This window comes from Thamnophis sirtalis, unplaced genomic scaffold (assembly GCF_051295495.1).
Source record: "Thamnophis sirtalis isolate CommonGarterSnake01/CBP01778 unplaced genomic scaffold, rThaSir2_p1.2 scaffold_8, whole genome shotgun sequence".
Taxonomy (NCBI): Eukaryota; Metazoa; Chordata; class Lepidosauria; order Squamata; family Natricidae; genus Thamnophis; species Thamnophis sirtalis.
The window spans coordinates 67,890,628-67,914,088 of NW_028261388.1; the positions used below are offsets into that span (position 1 = coordinate 67,890,628).

Consider the following 23,461-nt stretch of genomic DNA (forward strand, 5'->3'; position numbering starts at 1 on the left):
CTTGTCTTGCCCTCAGGTGTTTTGGAGAATAGGTCTTCTGTATGACAGCCCCTCAAATATTAGAAAACTGCTATCATGTCACCCCTAGTTCTTTTATTTGTTAGTGTAGACCAAAACTGTCAAACTCCCAGCCCTTGGGAGTCATGCGCTGACCACACTCATGCCCGGTTTAGCGAAGAGGAAAAAAGTCCTGATACATCATGTGATGACGACGTGAGTTTGACACTCCTGGTCTAGACATTCCCAGTTCCCCAACCATTCATCCTACAGTTTAGCCTCCAGTCCCCTAATCATTTTTGTTGCTCTGCTCTGCATTCTTTCTAGAGTAATTCATACAGCAGGTGACTTGTAGGTAGACCTTCTCCCCAAAAGTATTTATGACCTGATTTTAAATTTCTGACAGCCATTTCTATATCCCTGAGATCATGAGATTGCATTTTGGGCACTTGGCAATCAACTCACATTTATGGCCATTTGCAGTGTCCTGCAGTCATGTGACTTTGATTTTTGGCATTTTTTGCTGATTTCTGTCATTTACTTCTGGTTTCTGGCAAAAAATGGCCACAGGATAAAATGGATTAATTTAATTAATTCATTTTAATTAATTGGTTTTGTGCAGACCTCTGTGTGAAAATGTATATGTCAGCATTCCAAGAATCATGCAGAATTAAATCAGAGTCCAAGGCAAAACGACCCTTAAAGTTCCAATTTAATAAGTCAGACATCTTAGCACATCTGTGGAATCCCAATTCTGGAAGTTACCTAGGATTCCCACCCAGTTGAAAGTTCATGATCTTGTCCCCACACCCACAAATCCATCACATGGTCCAATCATCTTCTTCCATGCTGGCATCTCCACCCAGGTGGTTCCAGTCAGGTGCAGAGGTGCAGAGACAAAAGATGACCTTGGGCTTCTAGAAAAGAATGACAACAAAACATTCCACAAGTCTACTCCTTTCTATTCCCCCCTTCCAACTACTACACTAATGAAACAGCATAATGTAATAAGAGAGAGTGTGGCACACCAAAGATCCTAAAAGGGATATAACTGCAGGCCTCACAGTATAATCTCTCCTGCAAGAGTTGCATTGGTTGCTGATTTGCTTCTAAATGCAATTCAAGGTGCTGGTTGTCACCTTTAAAGCCCTTCATAGCTTGGGACCAGATTAACTGAGAGTCTCTTCCCAGTCACATCTACCTGACCCACTATAGTGGGGAGGAAAGGAATGTTGCAGTCACATCCCCTAGGGCGATACATCTGGTGGTGCCCAGAAGAAGGGCCTTCTCCATGGTGGCTCCTTCTTTCTGGAACATCATTCCCTCAGAGATTAGACTGGCCCCGACTCTAACACCCTTTAGGAAGGTACTGAAGACCTGGTTCTGCCAGCGGGTCTGGGAAACCCAGAGTGGGATGGGGCCCATTAAATAGCTTGTGTAATGTGTTGTCACTGGGATGGGGAGCTATTATTTTATTAATTTATTATTTGGTTATTTTCTTAGTTTTATTTTTTATATATGATATTTTTATATTCATGTAAGCCACCTTGAGTCGCCATGTGTGAATAGGTGGCAATATAAAATTTCTAAAATAAATAAATAAATAAATAATAAATAATGATTGCCATGTTCACTTAACTACTGTTGTGTTTGTTTAAGGATTGTACAAAAATGTAAAATTGTACAGAGTCACATGGTGATCCACTTAACAACTTCAAAGACTTACAACTAATTCTGGGGCCAATTACAATTGTAATTTGAGAACTACCTATGCTGCAATTCCTTTTGTTCTGAAGATTTTTATTTTGGCAGGAGCATAATTGTTTTTGAATAAAGCAAAATTATATTTGCCAATCTGTGGGTCAAAACTGAAATGATTCTCAGGTATTCTTTCCATGTTGTCTAAAATTAAAGGGAAATGCCTAGATATTTGAATACTTATGTAGTGGGGAGAGATTAGTGCAATCATCTGGGCATTGTGGGAAGTCCTGGGGTGATAATCTGGGCAATGCAGGGAGTCCCAGAGCTGAATGGTGTGGGCATCCCCAGTGCCCAATTGCCTCATAGCACCCCACAGATGTCCCAGACCCTCAGAGTGTCTTACATAAAAGAGTGAGTAAAGGTATTATAACAATTCAATTATAGAACATGAAATCAAAATCTAATCTAAGATAATGATTTTGGGAGTGGGATAAAAGATGAAAAAGCAAATTTATTTTGAAAATGGGAAAATAGCAGAAAGTGCATATATCATCAATAGTAAAGTAATGTGTACATGTACAATGCTGAAGCTGGATCTATCTGAAGACTTTCCAAGGAATTCCATTACCCAAGTACTCCCAAACTGCACTATTTAATGCAAGATGATGAAATGTATGTTTCTGTACCTTAATGCAGAGTAGTAGCCATGCTGTTATTAAAGAATTGCTTGATATACAGTGTAGCTTACCATTATTTTGAAGAACTCCAAGAGGTATCCTGCCTCCTCTTTTCACCAAACCAACTCAAAGTGGATTGGGCTGCAACCACTATATAACACTGACTTTCTAGCTTCCACTGCCCATTTCTTGGTTAAATGGTGAAGTCAACAACAGTTTCTTCTGGAAGGTACCAGTTAGTGGATCAGCTACAATTCAAGGATGTAATCCTAGATGACTGCATGGCTACATTCATATAGTTTCTTGGCAAAAAAAAAAAAAAAAATGAAGCAGATTTGGCACCGCTTTCTTCTAGAATATTTTTCCTGACTTTCCAGCCTAACTTGCAACTTAGAGGTTCCTGGCTGGTTCTTCATACAGTTCAAAGTAACTTTAGCTTGAGACCTGGGATTTTTTAAGATGGTCTTTTGTGATCTCTAGTTTTAATAGATTTCAAGCATTAAATATAGTAAATGTAGGGGGAAATAAGCTGAGAAAAAGCTGTCCTTGTGTAAATAATATAACCAGAATGTAAGATCATGATCCAACTAGAGTCTTAGACTTGTCTCTGTTAGAAATTCTGTATAGAACAGAACTGATTACACAGTCCAAATGTGCTTTTTGGCTCAACTGCGACAAGGAAGCAGGAAAAAAAATTATTCAGAGAAAAGGCATAGAGTATACCATAGATGCAGCTACAAACTTATAACTGCCATCTACTGGTTGAAGAACATATATCTCTACTGAATACTGCTATAGTTGTTGTACAATATACATGAACACTGGAGGCGGAGGTAACATCGCGATGATACGATGTGCAATCTTGGAGCTCCAGGATCGCTGTCATTATCTCTGCCGCTGGACGGTCCTTTGGGATTTAAACCATCCCGTAGAAAAAGTGATAGAGAAGGGCACATCCTGCTGATCCCATCAGTGCTAGAAGGGAGTGAGGTTGGGGGGGAAGGAGGAGAAAGGACAAAATGGACAAAGAGAGGGAGAAAGAAGAGGTGGGGGATAGTGGGATCCTTGCTGCTTTCTGAGCTTGGTGGTTTTCTTACAGATATTTCATTACCAAACTACATAACATCATCAGTGCTAGAAGGGAGTGCGGTTGGGGGGGAAGGAGGAGAAAGGACAAAAAGGAGAAAGAGAGAGAGAAAGAGGAGGAGGGGGATAGGGGATCCTTGCTGCTTTCTGAGCTTGGTAGTTTTCTTACAGATATTTCATTATCAAACTAGGTAACATCATCAGTGCTAGAAGAGAGTGGGGTTGGGGTAGAAGGTAGAGAAAGATAGGACAGAAAGGAAAAAGATAAGGAGGGAGAGGACTGTGGGGTCCTTTGGTGTTCTCTTGGTGGTTTTTAATTATTTTTAGGGAATTTTTATTTATTTATTGTTTATAGAATGTTTGTTACAAGAAATGTTATTCCTTTTTGCAAATGTTTTATTTGTGATGCAAGATGTTGCTTTTAAGTATACAGGTTGGTGCATGGTTTATGTGTCTCAAGGTAGCTGCTTTTCTATGGGCAGGCCAGGTCGGTGCAAGGCAGCTTTGCCAGATTTTGTGTGTTTCTGTGTGATACCTGGTTGTTTAGGTAATTGTGAGGTGGCTGCTGGTTCTGTGAGCTTCCTGGCACTGTCCCTTATAATTTCCCACAATGCCTTGATGGTTTTTATTCCAGTGGCTTTGTCTTTCCTGTTCTTAGGGTTAGGGAAAAAACTGGTTTCATCTGCAGTCTTTTGGGGGGAAATTGTTATTTTTTGGTGTTTTCTTGGCATTGTCATAGTTTGTGTGTGGGGGTGTGTAATGTTCCGCAGTTATCTACACATTAATAATGATCAAGTACTAATAATATTTCCTTATACATTTTAGTGACCTTTCCTTACATAATTGGTGTTTTCTTTCATACTTTTAGATTTCTAATTGCTGTTTCTGTTAGTTAGCAATTGATAAAACAAATCCCACGTAAAAAAGTATTCAAAGCCTTCTTGATTTTAATTGTCAATTTATTCATTCCTGCACATTCTAATATTTATTCATTTTCATATCTTTGTTTTTTCCATTGTTGTGCAAACACAATTCCAACAGCTGTTAACATGTGTAAAATTAAATATGTATTTATTCCCTTTGAAATACAAGTAGTAAGTAGTAAGCTACTTACCTTCTGAAGTAGCTCTTTTATTGTTTTGTGTACTTATTTTAATCTTATTTAAGCAGTAAGTGCACAAAATAATAAATTTCCTATTTTATATCTTCTTTTTGTAGATCATCCATTGGGGCAAAGAATTCAGTGACATCGTCTTGGCCACTCCCACCTGGTCACATGACTACTAAACCACTCCCACCTGGTCACATTACCAGCAAGCCACTCCCACCTGGTCACATGGCCGGCAAGCCACCCCCACTCGATCACATGGCCGGCAAGCCACTCCCACCCAGTCACATGGCCAGCAAGCCACTTCCACAAAGGAGGCCATACCCACAGAGTAGGTTCCAAAAAAATTGAAACCCACCACTGCCTCTAACTGACTTGGCCTACATACAACAGCAGATGTTGTGGTTTGACATTCACATTTCCTGAGTTCAAGTTTCCAGTTTTACTTCAAGACTCAGTGTATAACGAGATAGAAGGGATACCCCCCCCCCCCGGGAGATCCTCTAGTCTGACCACGTTTCATGTTATGTCCAAATCTCACTTTATGTCCTGCCTTAATAATGTATAGATATTATGGCTCTATAATATTCAGTCATATTGTGGGCATAGACCTAATTGTTGAGCACTGGCTTCATTATGAGTACTTGTGGTGTAAATGATCTGCTAGTGTAAAAACAACACAAAAATCCTGGATTTCTGCATAGCTGTGTTGGAAGAAATCTGCATCTGGTTCAGTTCCAAGTGGTGAGAAAGACACTGGAAACCTGGAGGTTGATTGGAAAGATGGTTTATTAATAAACAGGGTTTGGGATCCTAGGTAGCTGACTACATGGAGTTGAGAGAGAGAGAGAGATTTATACCTTCTCTTTGGTCTTGCCTTTGAGCTTCCTGTTCCTATGCAAGAAATGCATTCTATTGGCTGTAGTCAGAATTCCATGAGGCCATGTGGGATCATGTTTGTCTGAATCAAGTTTGGTTGAAGCCTGGAGGGTGATGCAATGTCCCCAGGTGCTTTTGCAATGCAGTGAGCCCTGCTGCTAGATAACCCTATTATGTCCTGGAGGATCATCATGTCTTAATCCCATCACCCTGGAGCTGAAGGTCTTTTGTTTTGAAGATAGGCTGTCCCAGTCCTTCTCAATGGGCACCAAATATCTGCTGGGGGCAAGGAGCTGAAGCTCTGAGTGTCTGTCTCCTTTAATATTTCTATTTCTCTTTTAGGGGTAATATAATATTCTGCCTTTTTAACATTTTCTAAAATATTTCATTATTCTAGGAGGGGTGGGTGCTAACTTTCTACAGCTCAAACTAGTGGTGGGATTTTAAAAAAAATTACTATCAGTTTTGTGGGCGTGCCTTTGTAGGTGTGACATGGCTTTGTGGGTATGGCTTTGTGGACGTGGCAGGGGAAAGATACTGCAAAATCCCCACTCCCTCTCTACCCCACTAACCTGCTTTCCAGTTCTGTTCTCCTGTTCAGGGCAACAAAAGATCAGCTGGGGGGCAGCAGGGGCGGGGGCAGCCTATTTGCCAGTTCTCTTTCCGCTATGGGTTCTCCAGAAGCTGTCAGAACTGACTGAACATCATCTCTGACTCAAACGTGTTATGGTAAAACTAGCAGAAAAAGTAGGTCCCCGTACATTTTTCAAATGTCTGTTATGAAACATATTTTGAGTAATGTTGGTATCACAAGTCAATTGATTCAAGAGTTTTGAAAGCAACCGAATGCACCAATTGATATGTGTTTGACCTAAAACGCTATTTCTTTGAGAGATTTTGCTGGAAACGGAGCAAAAAAGTGTTTACAGGATTTAAAAACTGCATTTAAACACACTTTTTTCAAACGAAGGGAAAAAGGAATGAGGAAAAAAAAGACTTTCAATAGTTGCGTTGATTAGGTAGCTTCATTTTCGATCCCGGAAAGGAAAAAACAAAGGGAACTTGGAAGTTTCATCCCCAGCCTTTCTGCAAGATATATCTCTATAACAACAGTACCTGTTTAACCACAGACAGGCGGCTTCCCGCTTTCTCATTTTCGAGGAGCCTACTTTGTGGAACACGATGACGACACAGTGGGCGTGGCGTACATTCCGAACTACAAGGAAGCGGTGCCTGTGTCGGGCCGGCGCGGCGGTTCATAGTGGAATCAACCATTGGTGAGCGACTCCTGCTGCGAGCGCTGGTCTCCGAAGTAACGAGGCACCTTCAGCTTTGGCCGTTGGTACTCGCTGAAGTTAAAGTCGTGTCATCTACGGCCGCGGGCCTTGCTAGTCCAGTGCAATGGAGAGCGGCGGAAGCGGGTCCGGGACCGTGCGGGGAGCCGGCCGAGAGAAGAAGAAAGGCAAGAATTCTGACGACTCTTCGGTAGCTGCGGTAGCAGGAGAGCCAGGTGGAAGCGGCGGCGGCGGCGGTAAACCGCGGAAATTTGTAAGTAGTGTTGAGAGAGAGGAAAGCCACCTGCCTTATTGCAGAAGGATTTGGGGTAGTCCTTGGGCGGAGCTGCCCTACCTACTTTTGGTTCCCTTCGCTGGTAGAGCCGGGTCGGCCTCACATACGGGTGCAGGCATTGTCCCATCAGTTTCTCGACGGGGCGAGGCAGGAAGTTTCCTTTCCTCATGGGTTCATCCAATAGCAGAGTCTGAAATCTGCCTGCCTAAATGTGATTCAGGCCTCGATTCACGCCTTGCCTCACCAACTCTTTTGGAAAGTTTCCTCCCTATAGATTTAGTAAGTTTTCCGCGTTTGCAGGATTCCTGGGCTGTATCTTGATTAACTTTAGCCCCAATTTTCACTTGATTTTTTTTAATGGCATGTAACATCTGAAATTTGCACGTTCAATTTTCAATTTTGCTTTAAAACTCAGTTTCTATATCATGCCTGGATTAAGGTCCATTGAAAAAGTAAGCATACATAACAGGCTGTGACCTTTAACTGCATTTTTTTAGCCAACAGTAAACTCCTTCCAGAGTGTCTGAAACTGTTCTTAGAGTACTTTTGAAGGGATCAGGGCAGATTAGAATATAAGAGTTGAATCAGGCAAGATCCATCTTAGTTGGTTTCCAATAGGAGCCAGCCAGATAGCTCTAGTTTCCTCCAAGCAAGAGGCGGAAAATTATCTTTCATCATTTGTTCCCTTGCAATGTATATTTTGAAGCAAACTATCTTCAACCTGGCGATAATTCTTTGAGCCCTCTTTAATAAAGTTGGCCTTGTTGAATCATACAATCCTTTTAAAAGCTGTTCAAGTTAGGGGCCATCATACATCTTGAAATGAATTTCAGAACTGTTTGAAGTCTTCTAATTAGTTTCACTGATCGGTTCCACCACAAAACCGCGGAGGACAAAATCGCGCTCGATGAAAGCGCGCATTTGACGTCATCACAGCGCGACGAAAACATCGCGCTGTGATCGAAAAATGTAAAAATAAAGCGAAAACCTTACCCTAACCCCCCCAAACCTAACCCTAAACCTAACCCTTAACCTAACCCTAAATCTAACCCTAAACGTAACCCTTAACCTAACGCTAAACCTAACGCTAACCCTTAACCTAACGCTAAACGTAACCCTAACGCTCCAAACCTAACCCTAACCCTAAACCTAACCCTTACCTTTATGTGAATCGGCTTGCTTTAATTTTAATTTTATTTCAATTTTTAATTTTTTTCGTTGCGCTGTGATGACGTCAAATGCGCGCTTTCGTCGAGCGCGATTTTGTCCTCCGCGGTTTTGACGGGTCACGCCACTGAACAACTTGTCTTAATGTTTATTATTCATTTGATTTGTATTCTGGCTTTATTTTGTGCAACTCAGGGTTGTGTCTGTAATGCTCCCTTTTCTTCCAGTTACAACCCTGTGAGGTGGGTTGAGTGAGAGATAGCAACTGACTTAAAATCATCCAGCTTCCTTCTTTGCCTCATGGAATACTAGAACTCATAGTTTCCCAGTTTCTAGTCCAACTCCTTAACTGGTAAAACAGGTTACCTTTCTGTGGGGTGGGGGAATTCTCCCTGTTCACTTTCTAATGTCATGCATAGTTTAATACAACTCATTCATGCTGTTTTCCCACACCTCAGATCCCGTTTTCTTGCCTTTTCTTGAAGGGACATTTGGAGTCCTTTGATCATTTTGGTTGTAATCTTCTGCATGTTTTGCAGCTGAATTACATTAATTTTTCAAATGTAACCAGACCTGCATTGAGATGCAGATATACCATACGTTTGAATAAGATGCTTTATTTTTCAATGCATTTCTAAAGTTCTCTAGTATATTTTTTCACAGCTGCTTCATACCAAGCTGATATTTTCATTGTCCTATTACTCTTGATTCCCAGTTCTTTTTTCCAGTTAATTCCAGACAGCTCAGACTCTTATCATCTTATACGTGTAGTTACTGTTTGTGCATCATTTTATACTTACTTATTTGATCTTGTATTGATGCATGTTTTGCCCAATTTAAATAGTAGTTGGAAGGTCACTGAGTACCTAGAAATGAACAAGGTGATTACTAAAAGCCAGCATGGGTTTGTTAAAAAAGATCATGACAGATAAATCTCATTGCCTTCTTTAAAAAAGTGACTTAAGTTAGAGGATTAAGGAAATGCTGTGGATATAGTTTAGTTGGGCTTCAGTAAGGCATTCCACAAAGTAGATTACAGCCTACTTCTTGGTAAGATAGAACAATGTTCTGTCTAGGACGGTACCACCACTCGATGGATTTGCAGTTGACTGACCAACTGTACTCAGCATGTAGTGCTCAATGGAACTGCATCTACATGGAGGGAAGCATGCAATGTGGTACCTCAAGGTTCTGTCTTGGGCCCAGTGTTCTTCAACATCTTCATAAATGGTATAGATGACAGATGGAAGGGGAACTCATCAAATTTGCAGGCAATACCAGACTAGAAGGAATTGTGACTACTTTGGAATATAAGCTTTGGAAGGTAAGCTCAAGAAGAATCTTGATGGACTTAAGCATTGGACTGTATTCAGCAAAATGCAGTTCAGTGATGTGAAAAGTAAGGTCCTACAGTTAGGCAGGAAAAACCAAATACACAGGTATCGAATAGTTGTAGCTAGCTTAACTAGTAACTGTGAGAGGAATCTAGTAGACAACTGCCAAAAAAGCCAGTGCAATCCTACTTTGGATAAACAGATAATTTCAAGATCATTAAAAAGGATAGTACCACTTTATATTGTACTTAGAATATAGATAGTCCTCGACGTATGACCACAATTGAGTCCAAAATTGCTGTTAAGTGAGACACTAAGTGAGTTTCCCCCCATTTTATGACTATCGCAACAGTTGTTAAGTGAATCACTGCAGCAGGTAACATGGTTATTAAATGAATCTGGCTTCCCCATTGATTTTGCTTGTCAAAAGGTTGCATAAAATGATCACATGACCTTGGGACACAGCAGCAATCATAAGAATGAACCAGTTGCCAAACACCTGAACTTTGGTCACATGATCATGGGGATGCTACAAAAGTCACAGGTATGAAAAATGGCCATAAGTCAGTGCTGTTGTAACTTTGAATGGTCACTAAATGAACTGTTATTAAGGACTACTTGTACTTTGTCCAGTTCTGGTCATGATATAAAAAATATGCTGAAACTGTAGAAAGAGTGCAGAGAAGAGCTGTAAAGATGATAACAGGTCTGGAAGCTAAAGTGTATGATGAATAGTTAAGACAACTAAACCTAATGTGTAGCCTAATGAAAAGAAGGATTAGAGGTGAAATGATAGCTATCTTTCAGTACTTGAGAGACTGTCACAGAGAAGAGGGGTTGACTTGTTCTCCAAAGCATGTTCTCCAAAGGCTAGAAAGTGCCTACTCAATCTCCCCACCCACCTGCACGTGACCCCCCTGCACATGCGTACGCGACCCCTCCTCAGGCTCTGGAGGCTTTCCTGAAGCCTGGGGTGGGCGAAAACGGCCTCCTCCAGCCTCCCGGAGGCCATCCAGAAGCCAGAAATGGATTGTTTCTGAACTTCCGGTTGGCCTGTTGGGGCCATTTTTTACCCTCACCAGGCTTCAGGAAAGCCTCCGGAGGCTGGGGAGGGTGAAAAATGGGCCCAACAGCCCAACCGGAAGTTTGGAAATGATCTGTTTCCAGCTTCCAGAGGGCCAGGGAGGCTGTTTTCGCCCTCCCTAGGCTTCAGGAAAGGGCAGGGAGATTGGGCACACAAACGCTCGCAATAGCGTGCGTGCACACAATTTTGGCACAGCGTAAGAAAAAGGTTCGCTAACACTGCCTTATAACATTTTAGATAATAATTGTCCAATCTCTTCTTAAAAACTTCAGTGATGCAGCACTCACAATATCTGGAGAGAAGCCATTCCATTGATTAATTGTTTTCACCAACAGGACATTTCTCCTTAGTTCTAAGCTGATTTCTCTTAATTATCTTCTACCTGTTACTTCTTGTCTGTCCCTCAAGTGTTTTGGAAAATAGATTGTTTCCTCTTTGTGAGAGCTCCTCAAGTACAGGGCGGGGCATAACCTTTTCCTAGGGGGTCACAGCAACACTTGTAATAACAACACAAATAATTCATACACCATTCGAAAGCCCATCAAAAACTGAGTTTATTGACACGATTTAATAGTCAGTATGACCACCATTAGCCCTTCGAACAGCATTCAAACGAGGTGGATAAGAACACAACAAATCTTCAAACAGTTCCGTTCGATTTTCCAGATTTTTCAACACAGTTTCCAAATTCATTCTCAAAGTTTCAACCGAAACAAATTTAACATTTAATAGCTCATTCAATTCAGTTTTTTATGGGCTTTAAAATGAGGTGTCGCGGAAGTTGTAAACTGCTGTCGATCTTGCTGTGACCCCCTAGGAAAAGGTTATGCCCCGCCCTGTACGGCTGTTATCTCACCCCTAATCCTCTTTATTAGACTAGACATACCTAGTTCCCTCACCTGTTTATTGTATGGTTTAGCCTCCAAGACAAATTATCATCACTTTTGCTCTTCTCAGCCCTCTTTCTCAGGATCTTTTTTGTATCATAGTGACCAGAACTGGATGCAGTATTGAAAGTGTGGGTCTTATTAGTATAGTATAATGCTGCACTACCACTTCTTGGAATCTAGATGCTCTCCACGCTGTTGACACAGCCTAGGACTGCACTGATTTTTTTGGCAGTTGTAGCTGGCTCATACTTAATTTAAAAAAAAAACATTTTATTAGGTTATAAGATAAGATACAAAATTCAAAAGTAGATAGGAAAACAGTGGGGAGAAAGAGGGGAAGAGAAGTGAGGAAGGAATAGGAAAAAGAAAAAAAAGTGTTGACTTCCAACTCCCCCTGTTGCATAAAATAAAGCATTAATATCAAACCACTTTTTGCTTTCTCATAGTAATATAAACTAGCCACTTCTATAAACACCTATCAATCTAATTGGTAAAACCCCAAATCAAAGTTTCATTATTTTCATCTCAAGCATCCAGAAGCGGTCTCCATGGGGCAACAAAGGTACATACATTCTTTTTTTAAATCAAAATAGTCAGTTTGGCCATTTCTGCCAACTCCATCCACTTCTGTAGCCATTTGTCCATGGTGGGAATTGAAATGTCCTTCCATTTTTGAGCGTCTAGTAGTTTTGCTGCTGTCAACATATATAACATTTGATTACATAAGTTCTGAATTTTTTCTCCAAGTCTTTAATGAAAATTAAACCCAAAAGAAAGTTTAAGGTTTCATCTTTATCTTTGTTTTAAAAAAAATCTGTATTAAAATATAAATCTTACTCTAAAATTTTTTGCTTTATCACACGTCCACCATAAATGATAAAAAGTCTCTTTACTTTTACACTTCCAACATTCATTTGAAATACCTTTTTGCATTCTAGATAAATTCATCCAGTGTTAAATAACAGTGATACATCAGCTTATATTTTTTTCTTTAAAATATAGATTAGTGTAAATTTTAAACCCTTTGTCGACATATTTCCCCTTGTTCAAGCATCACATTATATCCAAAATTCCTTGCCCACTGAATCATACAATGTTTTTCATATTCACTTTCCAAATTTAATTTCAATAATATTTTATAAAACTTAGCAATACCACACAGTAAGATTTCCAATTCATTTTTAATGAAATCAAACCCATATGTCAGGGTTCCAAATAGTATCCAAAATTAAATCAGAGTCCAGGGCAAAGTATTGCTCTGGAAGTTCCAATTCATTAAGAGAGCCATTTTGGCACATCTGGGAAAACCTGAATCTGAAAGCTTCCCGGTTTTCCTCACCCGGTTGAAAGTTTATGATATTGCCCCCACACCCACAAGTCCATCACATGGTCCAATCTTCCACTGCCCTGCTGGCAGTTCCACCCATCCAGTTCAGGTCAGGTGCAGAGGTGTAGAAACAAAGGATGACTTTGGCTTCTAGAAAGGAATTCTATTTTGGCTACATAGCATTTAACTTCATATATTCCCCCTCCCATTTTCCCACAATAGAAACAGCATAGTGGAATAGAAGTGTGGCAGGCCAAAGATCCAAAGGGAACTTGGCTGCAGGCTTGACCCTCGGCCTCTCCTCGGAAGAGAAACGTTTCCTGAAAAGAATAACGTAGGGGTTAACATAAGCAAAACTAACCACCTCTCCCCCCAGGGGGGCCCTTTGTCTTATTGGGAAACTTATCATGGAATTGTTTTACTAACTTATCAGCTTTTATGTCCCAACTTTTTACCCAAGTAGCTTCAGACAAAGAGTACCTCTTCCAATGCACTAAATATTACCTCTATACAACCTAGAGTCTAAAACTGTCTTCACTTCATAGTGTATTTCACCCTGTATCACTACTGGAGGAGGGGGAAGCTGGGTGGATGGTCAGTAAGCTGCAATGAAAGACTGGGTGAATTTTTCCTAGAATTCTGGGCAGAGTGAGCTGAACCGTAAATGGGTTAATTATTTTCACTATTGGGAACGGACCCAGAAATGTTGGGCCTAATTTCTTGCTAGGCATTTTTAACTTTATGTATTTGGTACACAAGAAAACTTTATCCCCCACATGGAAGAGGGGTTGAAGCAAGCAGTGCTTATCAGCTTGTTTCTTATACTCTTCTGCTGTTTCCGCCAGAGCTTTTTTCATATTTTCCCACCCTTTTTTAAGAATGTCCATCTACTCAGTCAGAGACATAGAAGAGGGGGGTTCTCTGGACAGTTCAGGCATGGGAACAAATTCCTTGCCACTGGTAACTTGAAAAGGAGTTAATCCAATGTTGCTGTGGACGGCGTTGTTGTAAGCGACTTCGGCGAAAGGTAGCAAATCCGACCAGTTGTCTTGTTGGTAATCCATGTAACAACAGATGTATTGTTCCACCATCACATTGGGTTTTTCTACGGCCCCGTTTGTGCTCGGATGAAAAGCCGAGCTACGTCCTTGTGTGGACTCAATGGACCTCAGGAACTCTCTCCAAAACTTGGCAGTGAACTGAACTCCCTGGTCTGTGATGATCCTCCTCAGTACTCTGTGCAGGCAGTAAATGTGTTTGACAAACATTTTCGCTAGCTTCTTTGCGGATGGTAGTCCTGAGCAAGCAATGAAATGGGCTTGCTTGAAAAATAAATCAATGACTGTCCAAATTACTTTATTACCGCCGCTGTCTAGGAGCTTGACAGTGTAGTCCATTGCAATCTCTTCCCATGGTTGGCTAGGGTTGGCCACTCATTGTAGTAGTCCAGGGGGCTTGCCTGGCCATATTTTCATGGTTGCGCAAGTGACACAGCTTTTTATGCAATCTTCCGCTTCAGCTTTCATTTTTGGCCACCAAAATTGACGCCTGGCGAGGTGGAGTGTTTTTAGGAATCCAAAGTGGCCTCCTAATTTCACGTCACGGCTTTGTTGTAGTATTTCCAGCCTCACGTTTGTGGGAACGTACAGTTTGGATCCTTTCCAGTCTAAGCCATCTCTCATCGTCAGGATATCCTTGTTGTTGTTGAGCCAGGGGTCTGCTGGCAGCGCCAATTTCATTGCTGCAGTCAGCTTGTCCTGGCTGAAGGTAGGTGGCTGGTTAGTCTGGCCTCTGGTAGTGACTTGAGCCGCCTTTTGGTGGGAAGGGGGAAGGATGGGGTGAACCACTTCTTCCCTCTTACTGTAGTATTGCGGTTTTCTTGATAAGGCGTCTGCCAGTAAGTTATTCCCTGCAGGGATGTGCTTTAGTTTGAATTTGAACCTTTGGAAGTACTGTGCCCAGCAAACTTGCTTTGGAGAAGTCTTCAGGACTTTTGAGGGCTTCAAGGTTTTTATGGTCAGTCCAGACTTCAAATGGCACATCCCCTCCTTCCAGGAAATGTCTCCAAGTCAGTAAAGCCCACCTGACTGCATATACTTCTTTTTCCCAAATGGTTTTTGGGAGACATAAGCTCACGGCAAGAGGTGCCCTTCTTTGTTCTTTTGCAACAGCACTGCTGCTACAGCCACATCACTGCCATCTGTCTGGATTATGAATTGCTGTTCTGGGTCAAGGTGTTGCAGTATGGGCTCTTGGCAAAGAGCCATGTTAATTTCTCAAATGCTTTTTGACAGCCTGTTGTCCACCCAAGGGGTTGGTTTGCCTTTGGCTTTGTCGGGGAAGGCCCGGTTTTTAACAGTTCAGTCAATGGCAGGGCAATTTCTGCAAAAGCCGGGATGAATTGCCTATAGAATTTGGCAAATCCAAGGAAGCTTTGTAGCTGTTTGCGGGTACCTAGGGATTTCCAGTCTAACATAGCTTTCCCTTTCCCTGGATCCATCTCTATCCCCTTGCTGGAGATACGATAGTCAAGGTAATCTAGCGAGATTTTGTGGAACTCACACTTTGACAATTTTGCGTATAACTTGGTGGCTAGAAGTTTTTCCAGGACCTGTCATACCAGCTTCACGTGCTCTTCTAGGGTCTCAGAAAAAGCTAAGATGTCATTAAGGTAAAGAGCACCCCTCGGTTTAGGTGTTCATGTAGTACCTGATTTATGTATTGCATGAAGACTGCAAGGGCTCCTTGTAGCTCAAATGGCATAACTTTGAATTGGAAACTGCCAAGGGGGCAGTTAAAGGTGATCTTTCATTCATCTCCCTCCCTGATACGTATGTGGTAAAGGAATATGGCCGCAGACCTGACATCATAACTCTTTTTGTCAATTTTAAATCTTTCAGTTGTTCATACATAAACCAATGGCAAACATAACCTTCTGGTTCAAGTTCTTCCCTCTACTTTAGTGTAGGGTTGTCAGAGTTGAAAGATAGTATTTTACAACATATCCACCAATCTGGCATTGCCACAATTTCTTTTCTTAAAAAAGGTTCCTTTGGGAACCCCAAAGAAGTAATTTTGTAGAGAACCTTGTTTTGTATTTATTCCAAACTCTTAGTATGGCACGTCTAGCGAAATGTTTATTAAAATCAACATTACCTTTAGTTTTATCATGCCATAGATAACTATGCCATCCAAACCTTAATTCATGACCCTCAAGTAGCCTCTTGTTCTGGAGGTTCACCCACTCTTTTAATGAGGCTAGACAGCAAGCATTGAAATACAATTTCACGTCTGGTAAACCCTTTCTTTCCTTGACATCTAGCAATGGCTTGTATCCAATTCTCATTCTCCCCCCCCCCCCCCGCCATATAAACTTGGAAATATCATTCTGCCATTGTTTAAATGAATTATCAGTTGTGACTATTGGTAATGTTTGGAATAAAAAAAAGCATCTTTGGTAAAACATACATCTTAATTACAGGAATTTATGCAATAATGATAGGTGCAGTTTGTCCCATCTTTGTAGGTCCTGTTTAATATCCCTCCAAAGATCTCCAAAGATACATATAATTATTTTGGAACAGTTTTATATTTGCATTTGTCAACATAATCCCTAAATATTTCACCTTTTTCTCAAACCTAAAACCCAACTTGTTGAGCCGGATACCACCTGTTCTATACATATACATTTGGTTTCTCTTGTTTATGTATAGGACCTTACTTTTGTTACCACTGAATTGCAATTTACTGAATAGGGCTCAACGTTCAAGTCTGTCAAGATCATTCTGAATCTTGAGTTTGTCTTCCAAAGTATTAACTATTCTCCCTAGGCTGGTGTTGTCTGCAAATTTAATAAGTTCCCCTTATATTCCCTTATCTAGCTCTTTTATGAAAATGTTATTCTAGGCCCAACAGAACTTTGAAGTATTACACTGCATGCTTCTCTCCATGTAGCTCAGGGGTCCTAAACACGTGGCAGACGAGTGTGCAGGGGTGCAAGGCTGCATTTATACAAGTGGCCAGTGGTGGGTTTCAAAAATTGTTCAAACCTACTCTGTGGGTGTGGCCTCCTTTGTGGGAGTGGCTTGCTGCCCATGTGACCAAATGGGAGTGGCTTGCCACCCATGTGACCGGATATGAAGGTGCCGACGACACTTGTCAGAACCACCTTAAATTACCTCACACACAGCACTGGCATGCATAAGAATATGATGTAAACTTGTTTTTTAAAAGGCATCTTTGGTTTGCGTTAAAACAACTTCAACACATGCAATGTTCTGATTGCACCACAAACGCAGTAGTCATCCTTACCTTTCACAGAGGCACTGAGTTTTATAAATATGAGCATGATAGTGTAGAATAATCATATCCAAGGACCAGTGGTGGGTTTCAAAAAAAAATTGGAACCTCTTCTGTAGGTGTGGCCTGCTTTCCGGGTCCACTGATGGAACCTCTTCTAACCGGTTCGATAGATTTGACGAACCGGTTCTACCGAATAGGTGCGAACTGGTAGGAACCCACCTCTGCAAGTGGCATATATACATGAACCCTTCCCTCCCTCCCCTCACACCCCACTGCTGCTGCCATTCCACAGAGCTGGAAAGGCTGATGTAGATGTAGTGCCAATGAGTACAGTTGGTCAGCCAATTGTGAATCAATCTGGTGGTTGTACTGCATGTCCCATATTGGTCTATCTTACCAAGAAGTAGCCAGTGCTCTACTTTGTCAAAGACTTTACTGAAGCCTAGGTAAACTGACCATAGCATTTCTTTGATCCACTTAATCAGTCATTTACTTTTCTCCTCTAATTACCTTCTTAATGTATTAAATCACTAAATCAGGAATTCTTGAAGAGTAAATATTGCAAGCAAATTAAGGAGTTTGTATTTTATTTGTGGAGGGTGGCATGTAAAGCCTCATATTCCACCTGGACAAGCTTGCTGCCAATTCATTCAAAGATGGGAAAATGAAAATGTTCCACTTTTGCCTGAGTAAGTGGGGAAAAAGTTGCTGCAGCAGCTTCTGCTTCTGCCCCATAGAAAATGGGGTCAGGTCCAATGTGGACAAGCTGCCAGTGTGTTTCAGTGAATCCCTATTGCAGGGAAAGTGAGGAAAAAACAAAGCAAAGACACACATTGGTGAACTGAAAGAAATAGGGGCTTCAAGGCAGTAGTCCCCAGTCCTATCCTGCTATGGCTACTGGGGATATTTGCTGAAAAAGCTACCAAGAATGAAGGACTAGGGAGGGAGGGGAGAGAGAGATTAATTTCTTTGCAAAGGAGCAGCCTGATGGTGCACCCGTCTATCCCAGGTTTTCCTTAAACCCACATTCTGGATAGAGAGGACCACTGGTTTGAAAGAGGGTTAAAAGAGGCCATCTATGTTAAAATTGAACAGCCCCCTCTCAACAAAGGGGGAGGGATTCAACACTACCTATCTCTTGTTTACAACATAGTCCTTTCAGTAATTCCAAGAAGGTTGCACACCCATTTGTACTCTGAGGGCATAATAAACTCTGACGGTTCCTCAACAACTCTTGGAGACCTAATGTCTGACTCTCAATGCTAACACTAGATTATTGCCAGTAATATAAATCCTTCCATTCCCCACTATTCAGTTAGAACGGAAAATGCTTCTTGAATGAGAAGCAAAACGTCTTAAAGAGAAAAAACAAAGAAAACCCAGTGATCTTTTGAAAAATTATCTTTGGGACAACCATGACCTGGATGATTGGGAATCTCCATAGAAAAATAGATTTCTGTCATATTTATCTGTCTGTCTATCCATCCTGTCTCTCGCTCTGTTTCTCATGTACAATAATACTGTATTTGAAGGAAGCAGCTGCTTAGTTGATGCTGCTTATTCTTAATTCATCATGAGAACCCATCATCACAAGACAACTTCCTTTTCTTTGAGTAGCTGTATAGTAATGACTGCCTCTCAATCTAGGTGTGATTTGTATTTTTTCTTTTGTTGTCTTTTTATGGAATATCTGTCAGAAGTTTAAAATTTTGATATGTTACAGCAGTGCTTATTTAGACAGGGTAGAAGTACAAATGAGGCAGCCATATTGCTTTAGTCAACCATCAGTAAATGATTTCGACTTTTAAAGTAATATTTTAAACATGCTGGATATTCTTTTGGGCGTAATAGTTTCAAAAGTGCTTGTTTGCTAACTCATTTCATCACCACACTGTTCCGTTAGCTGTAAGCCTTTGGGTGGGTGGCCTGTTTCCTGTATCTGAAACCACAAGGGAGAGAGAGAATGTCTTACTCAGATATGAAATGCTAAAACAAGGGAGGCTGGGTTCTTTTACCCAAATGAGAAGTATGAGAAATGTTGTGTTTTGCTCAAATAGAATTTAAGCTGAGGCTGCAATATAAAGTGAAGTAAAAATAAGCAATTTAGATAGCAGTGTATAGAAACATGGAAGATTTAATGTGAAATTCTGATCAACTCCCTTGATTTCTTGTTCCTCCCCACCTATGGATGAGAAGGTAAATTGCTGTTATGATTGCCAGCTTCCATATGCTAGTTCCCTTTTCCTCAGTCCCATAATTGTGTACCCTGAACGTACAGCTAAACTGAGAGGAAACAAAATTCCTGAGTTTCCAAGTGTGTTAAAAGTGAGTAAAAACAGTTATTAAAATTAATAAATCTTTAATTACACACATAGGAATTAAACAAAGTGAGGATTAGATGGAATACAGAAAGAAAATAATTGTAGATCATTTATAGCTTTGCAGGATCTAATCAGATTGGATCCTGCAACTTTATCCTGGGACATGTATTTTCATTCATCTATAACTTTGTGGAATCTAAATATAGTACTCCTAAACCATGGGTTGATTTTACTGAGTGGAGCCACAGTTAATATTTTTAAAGGCACACTAGTCATAGAGAAAGAGCCAAGTTACATGTATGCCTAAAGCTGTTCTACTTCCTGAGTTTGAGAAGGGAATCTTTGAGAAAACATAGAAGGATGTAGAAAAAAAGATATCATAGTAGCTAACACATCAAGCAAGAGAAAGGTAAAAGGGAAGATAGAATCACCAAGAGCAGGGGTGTCAAACTCAATTTCACTGAGAGCCACATCAGCATTATGGTTGCCCTGGGGCCAGTTGAAAGTAAGACTATGAGGACTCACAGTGGCCAGGTGGAAATGGTTGATTGAGGTGGCTGGATGGTCACAGCTGGATGGTCCATCCCCGATGGCAGCTGGACTGATAGTGCCCACCCGGCCACTCATAACATGTTTTCGATGCAGGAGGCTGGGACATAGACCGGCAGTCTGCCATGGGACCAGTCCTACAGCGCCTGTGAGCACACCAAGGAAAAAAAAGGGGGTGGCCAGGAAGAGTGTGAGCGGCAGCCAGGAGAAGTCACACGGGGTGAGTCAACCAGTTCCTATACCAGTTGACCCCAGCCCATCGGGTGATATGCTCAATACCGGTGGTGCAACTAGGTAGGCATGTCTGGGTGGGCATGGCTCACTCGATGCCACTCACTGGGCATGGGTGACTCAGGATGGTTGTATCAGGATGGAACAAGTCACGCTGGTTAACTCAGCATGGGGACAGTTCTTCAAGCTACTCGCCTCCCCAAACTGCTGGCAGCCAAGCACATGCACATGCCCGCGTGCACACACACACTCACCATTCTAAGTTTAGGGGCTTTTATCCACAGAGAACAGAGGGGGCCTTCTCCCCAAGGCCAGGCATGATTGGCAGTTTGTAAGCTCAGATATGGATAAAAATCTCCAAGCTTGGAATGGTGTCGGTGTGTGTGCGTGCGTGTGCAGTGTGCCAAAGAAGATGTTCCCCTCCCAATCACAGACATCGTTGACGTTTCCCTGTTCGGTGCCCCTTCTCAGCACAGCAGGAGGCAGAGGATGCTACTGCATGTGGAAGCATGGAGGAGAAAGCTTGCAAGAAGCAGTTTCCACTGAGTCCAACTTCTACCTTGACAAATCTCTGGTGAGCAAGAGGAGGAGGCAGGGGAGCAGTGCTCCCTGGTCCTGTATGAGGGAGGCTGGCCCTTTTTGAAAGGGAATCCCTGTTTCCAATAGGGTATGGTAAGGAAGCTGTCTTTTTGGGGCAGCATTTCCTCAGGAAGTTTGCCCGCCACCCCCCCCCCTCCTCTCCAGAGATCTCTCAAGGCTGAAGTTGGACTTGGAGGAAACTCCTTCCTGCAAACTTTCTCCTTCACGCTTCCACAGACAGCAGTGTCATCCTGTGCCTCCTGTGGGAGGCTAGGCAATGTTGGGAGGGTGGAACCAGAGGTCTCCAGTGGAGGAATGTGAGACCAGGGTGAGCATCACAGCCTCATCCACTAGAGAAGCCTTGCTGTTCCTCTTAGGCCATGTAGAGGATTCCCGGATGGCAGCACAGGCTGCCCAGAGTCCTGGGCAGCAGAAGGACAGTGCCCAGCCTGGCCCTTGAGCTCTGGGGACATTGGGACATCGCAGCTCAGCCAAGTCCAGCCCTGCTTCCCTCAGGGGGCACCCGGCTACATTTACCTCCCCCTCAAGGCTGCTGCTGTGAAGTTTGTGGATCAGAGAAAGACATGGCTTTGTAAGGAAAGCATTGTCTGCAATAGGATGGGAGATCACCAGGAGAGGCCAGGAGGAGGGGACAAGGGGATGGGGAAAAGGCAGTAGGGCTGCTGGTGGCCAACTGCTAAGGCTGGACTTCCCTCAGACCTTCCCTTGCTCTCATTCCAATCACCTTACTTTCCTCCCTTCCTCCTTCCCTGCCTCCTTCCCTCTCTTTTCTTTCCTGCCTCCCTTCTCATTCCCATCCCCTTCCCCCCCTCCCTCCGTGCCCAGGAAGGGACGAGGGGAAGGGGAGAGAGTGGCAGCGGTAGCTGTGGCTTTATGGGGTAGGGGGCAGGAGGGGGGAACGTCCTAGTGAAAGGGAAGCGCTTGCAGGTGGCAAGTGTGCGCTGCTGCTTGGGCTCTACTATACGCTTCTGTACAACAGCTTTGTGGCAGCCCCCCCCATGCCAGAATGCAGTCAGCCTTAGATCTGGCCCATGGGACTGCCCTGGACATGAGTGACCAGTCCCCACCCTCTCGGCCCCGGCCCATCTGAACCCAGCTGGGCATTCCCCCTGGGCATGCGCATAGGAGTCAGCGAGCGCACGGGGCGTCCCTGATGACCATATTGCTCTGCAGACTGACTGTGTTCTGAGCAGTGGTGCTGCATCCTATGTGCGCACCCAGGGGGGAGTGCCAGGCTGGGGTGGGCAGGGACCGCCTCCTCATTGTCTCCTGGGTGGCCCTGTGGGCCACATCTAACCACATTGTGTGCTGGATCTGGCCTGCAGAGCCTTGAGTTTGATATGTCTGACCAAGAGAGTTTTACACTCCACATTGGCTATTCTTCTAGGTCACATGCTACACAAAGACTTCATGTTTTGCATTTCTGGTTTAAGGAGAGTAGCTTAGCCTTTATTCTATGTTTATAACTTTTTTAAAAAAGTAAAGAGTGGTCACTTGCATTTTCTTTCTATTTGCTTTGGCATTGTAAACATGTTCTGCTTATAGAAATCATCATGTATTAATGGATTCCTGCACTGGGAAGGGGTTGGACTAGATGACTTTCACAGATTCTCCACACTACCTTTTAATACTTGCATTGTATGATTATATGAATTGTGGTTAGTATAAGGATTTGAACTGCATGGTGCTCACAATGCTATTTGCAATCCTGATAAGGCATTGTTCTGTATGGCAGGTGTATTCAGACAAACAGACTTATAGCTTGTGCCTTGGTGATCTATCTAGCTCTATGCACTAATCTCTGTAAGCAGCTATCTTTCAGATCTGTGCAAAGATTACTGTCAACAGTAGTGTCATTGGAACTGCAGCTTGCATGCCTGACTGTCCAATGCCCATTTTAGTTTTCAAATACAATATGCATCACATTATCTTACTGTATTGTATATGCTAATGCCTGCATTTTGGAAGGCTGGAAATGTTTTTATTCTTTCTAAGTAAGTTTTCTAAGATACAGATGATAGAAAATATGAAGTTCCCCATTTGTGTTGAATTGATTACACCAAAAGATGTCCATATGTGAACTATGGAAAAAATTGTGGTTTAAAAACAATCTTCAAAATGTCTAAAACAGACAATCCTACAATTCATACTTAGCTTTTTATTTTGAATTCAGAATATTTGTCTTTACAAGTTATTTAGGTTATTTAGGTACTACAGTATTCTAGTGATTCTAGTGATAGTAATATCTAGTGATATTCTAGTGATATTCAGGTTTTCCAGATTATAACGATACGATAAGTAATGCCATGTTGGAGGCTTGTTTAAAATTTCACAGGTTTGGAAAAGAGTTTTCAGGCTTGATTTCATTTCATTTCATTTATTAAATTTCTATGCCGCCCAACCTTGGCCCAATAAGAGCCAAGGTGGCGCAGTGGTTAAAAGCAGCACTGCAGGCTACTGCTAGATCAGCAGGTCAGCGGTTCAAATCTCACCGGCTCAGGGTTGACTCAGCCTTCCATCCTTCCGAGGTGGGTAAAATGAGGACCCAGATTGTTGGGGGCAATATGCTGACTCTCTGTAAACCGCTTAGAGAGGCCTGAAAGGCCTATGAAGCGGTATATAAGTCTACTGCTATTGCT

The 23,461-nt window shown here is 42.2% G+C and overlaps 1 protein-coding gene across 1 annotated transcript in view; it reads left to right on the plus strand.

Annotated features, from left to right (window-relative positions):
• The first annotated feature begins 5,908 nt into the window (after positions 1-5,908).
• The window catches only part of DIAPH1 (diaphanous related formin 1), a 130,354-nt gene continuing 112,801 nt past the window's right edge, over positions 5,909-23,461 (plus strand). Inside the window, exon 1 of the mRNA XM_087721842.1 lies at positions 5,909-6,996. Coding sequence (XP_087577968.1) covers positions 6,850-6,996 — 147 coding nt within the window. The 5' untranslated portion in view covers positions 5,909-6,849. The remainder of the gene's footprint in view (positions 6,997-23,461) is intronic.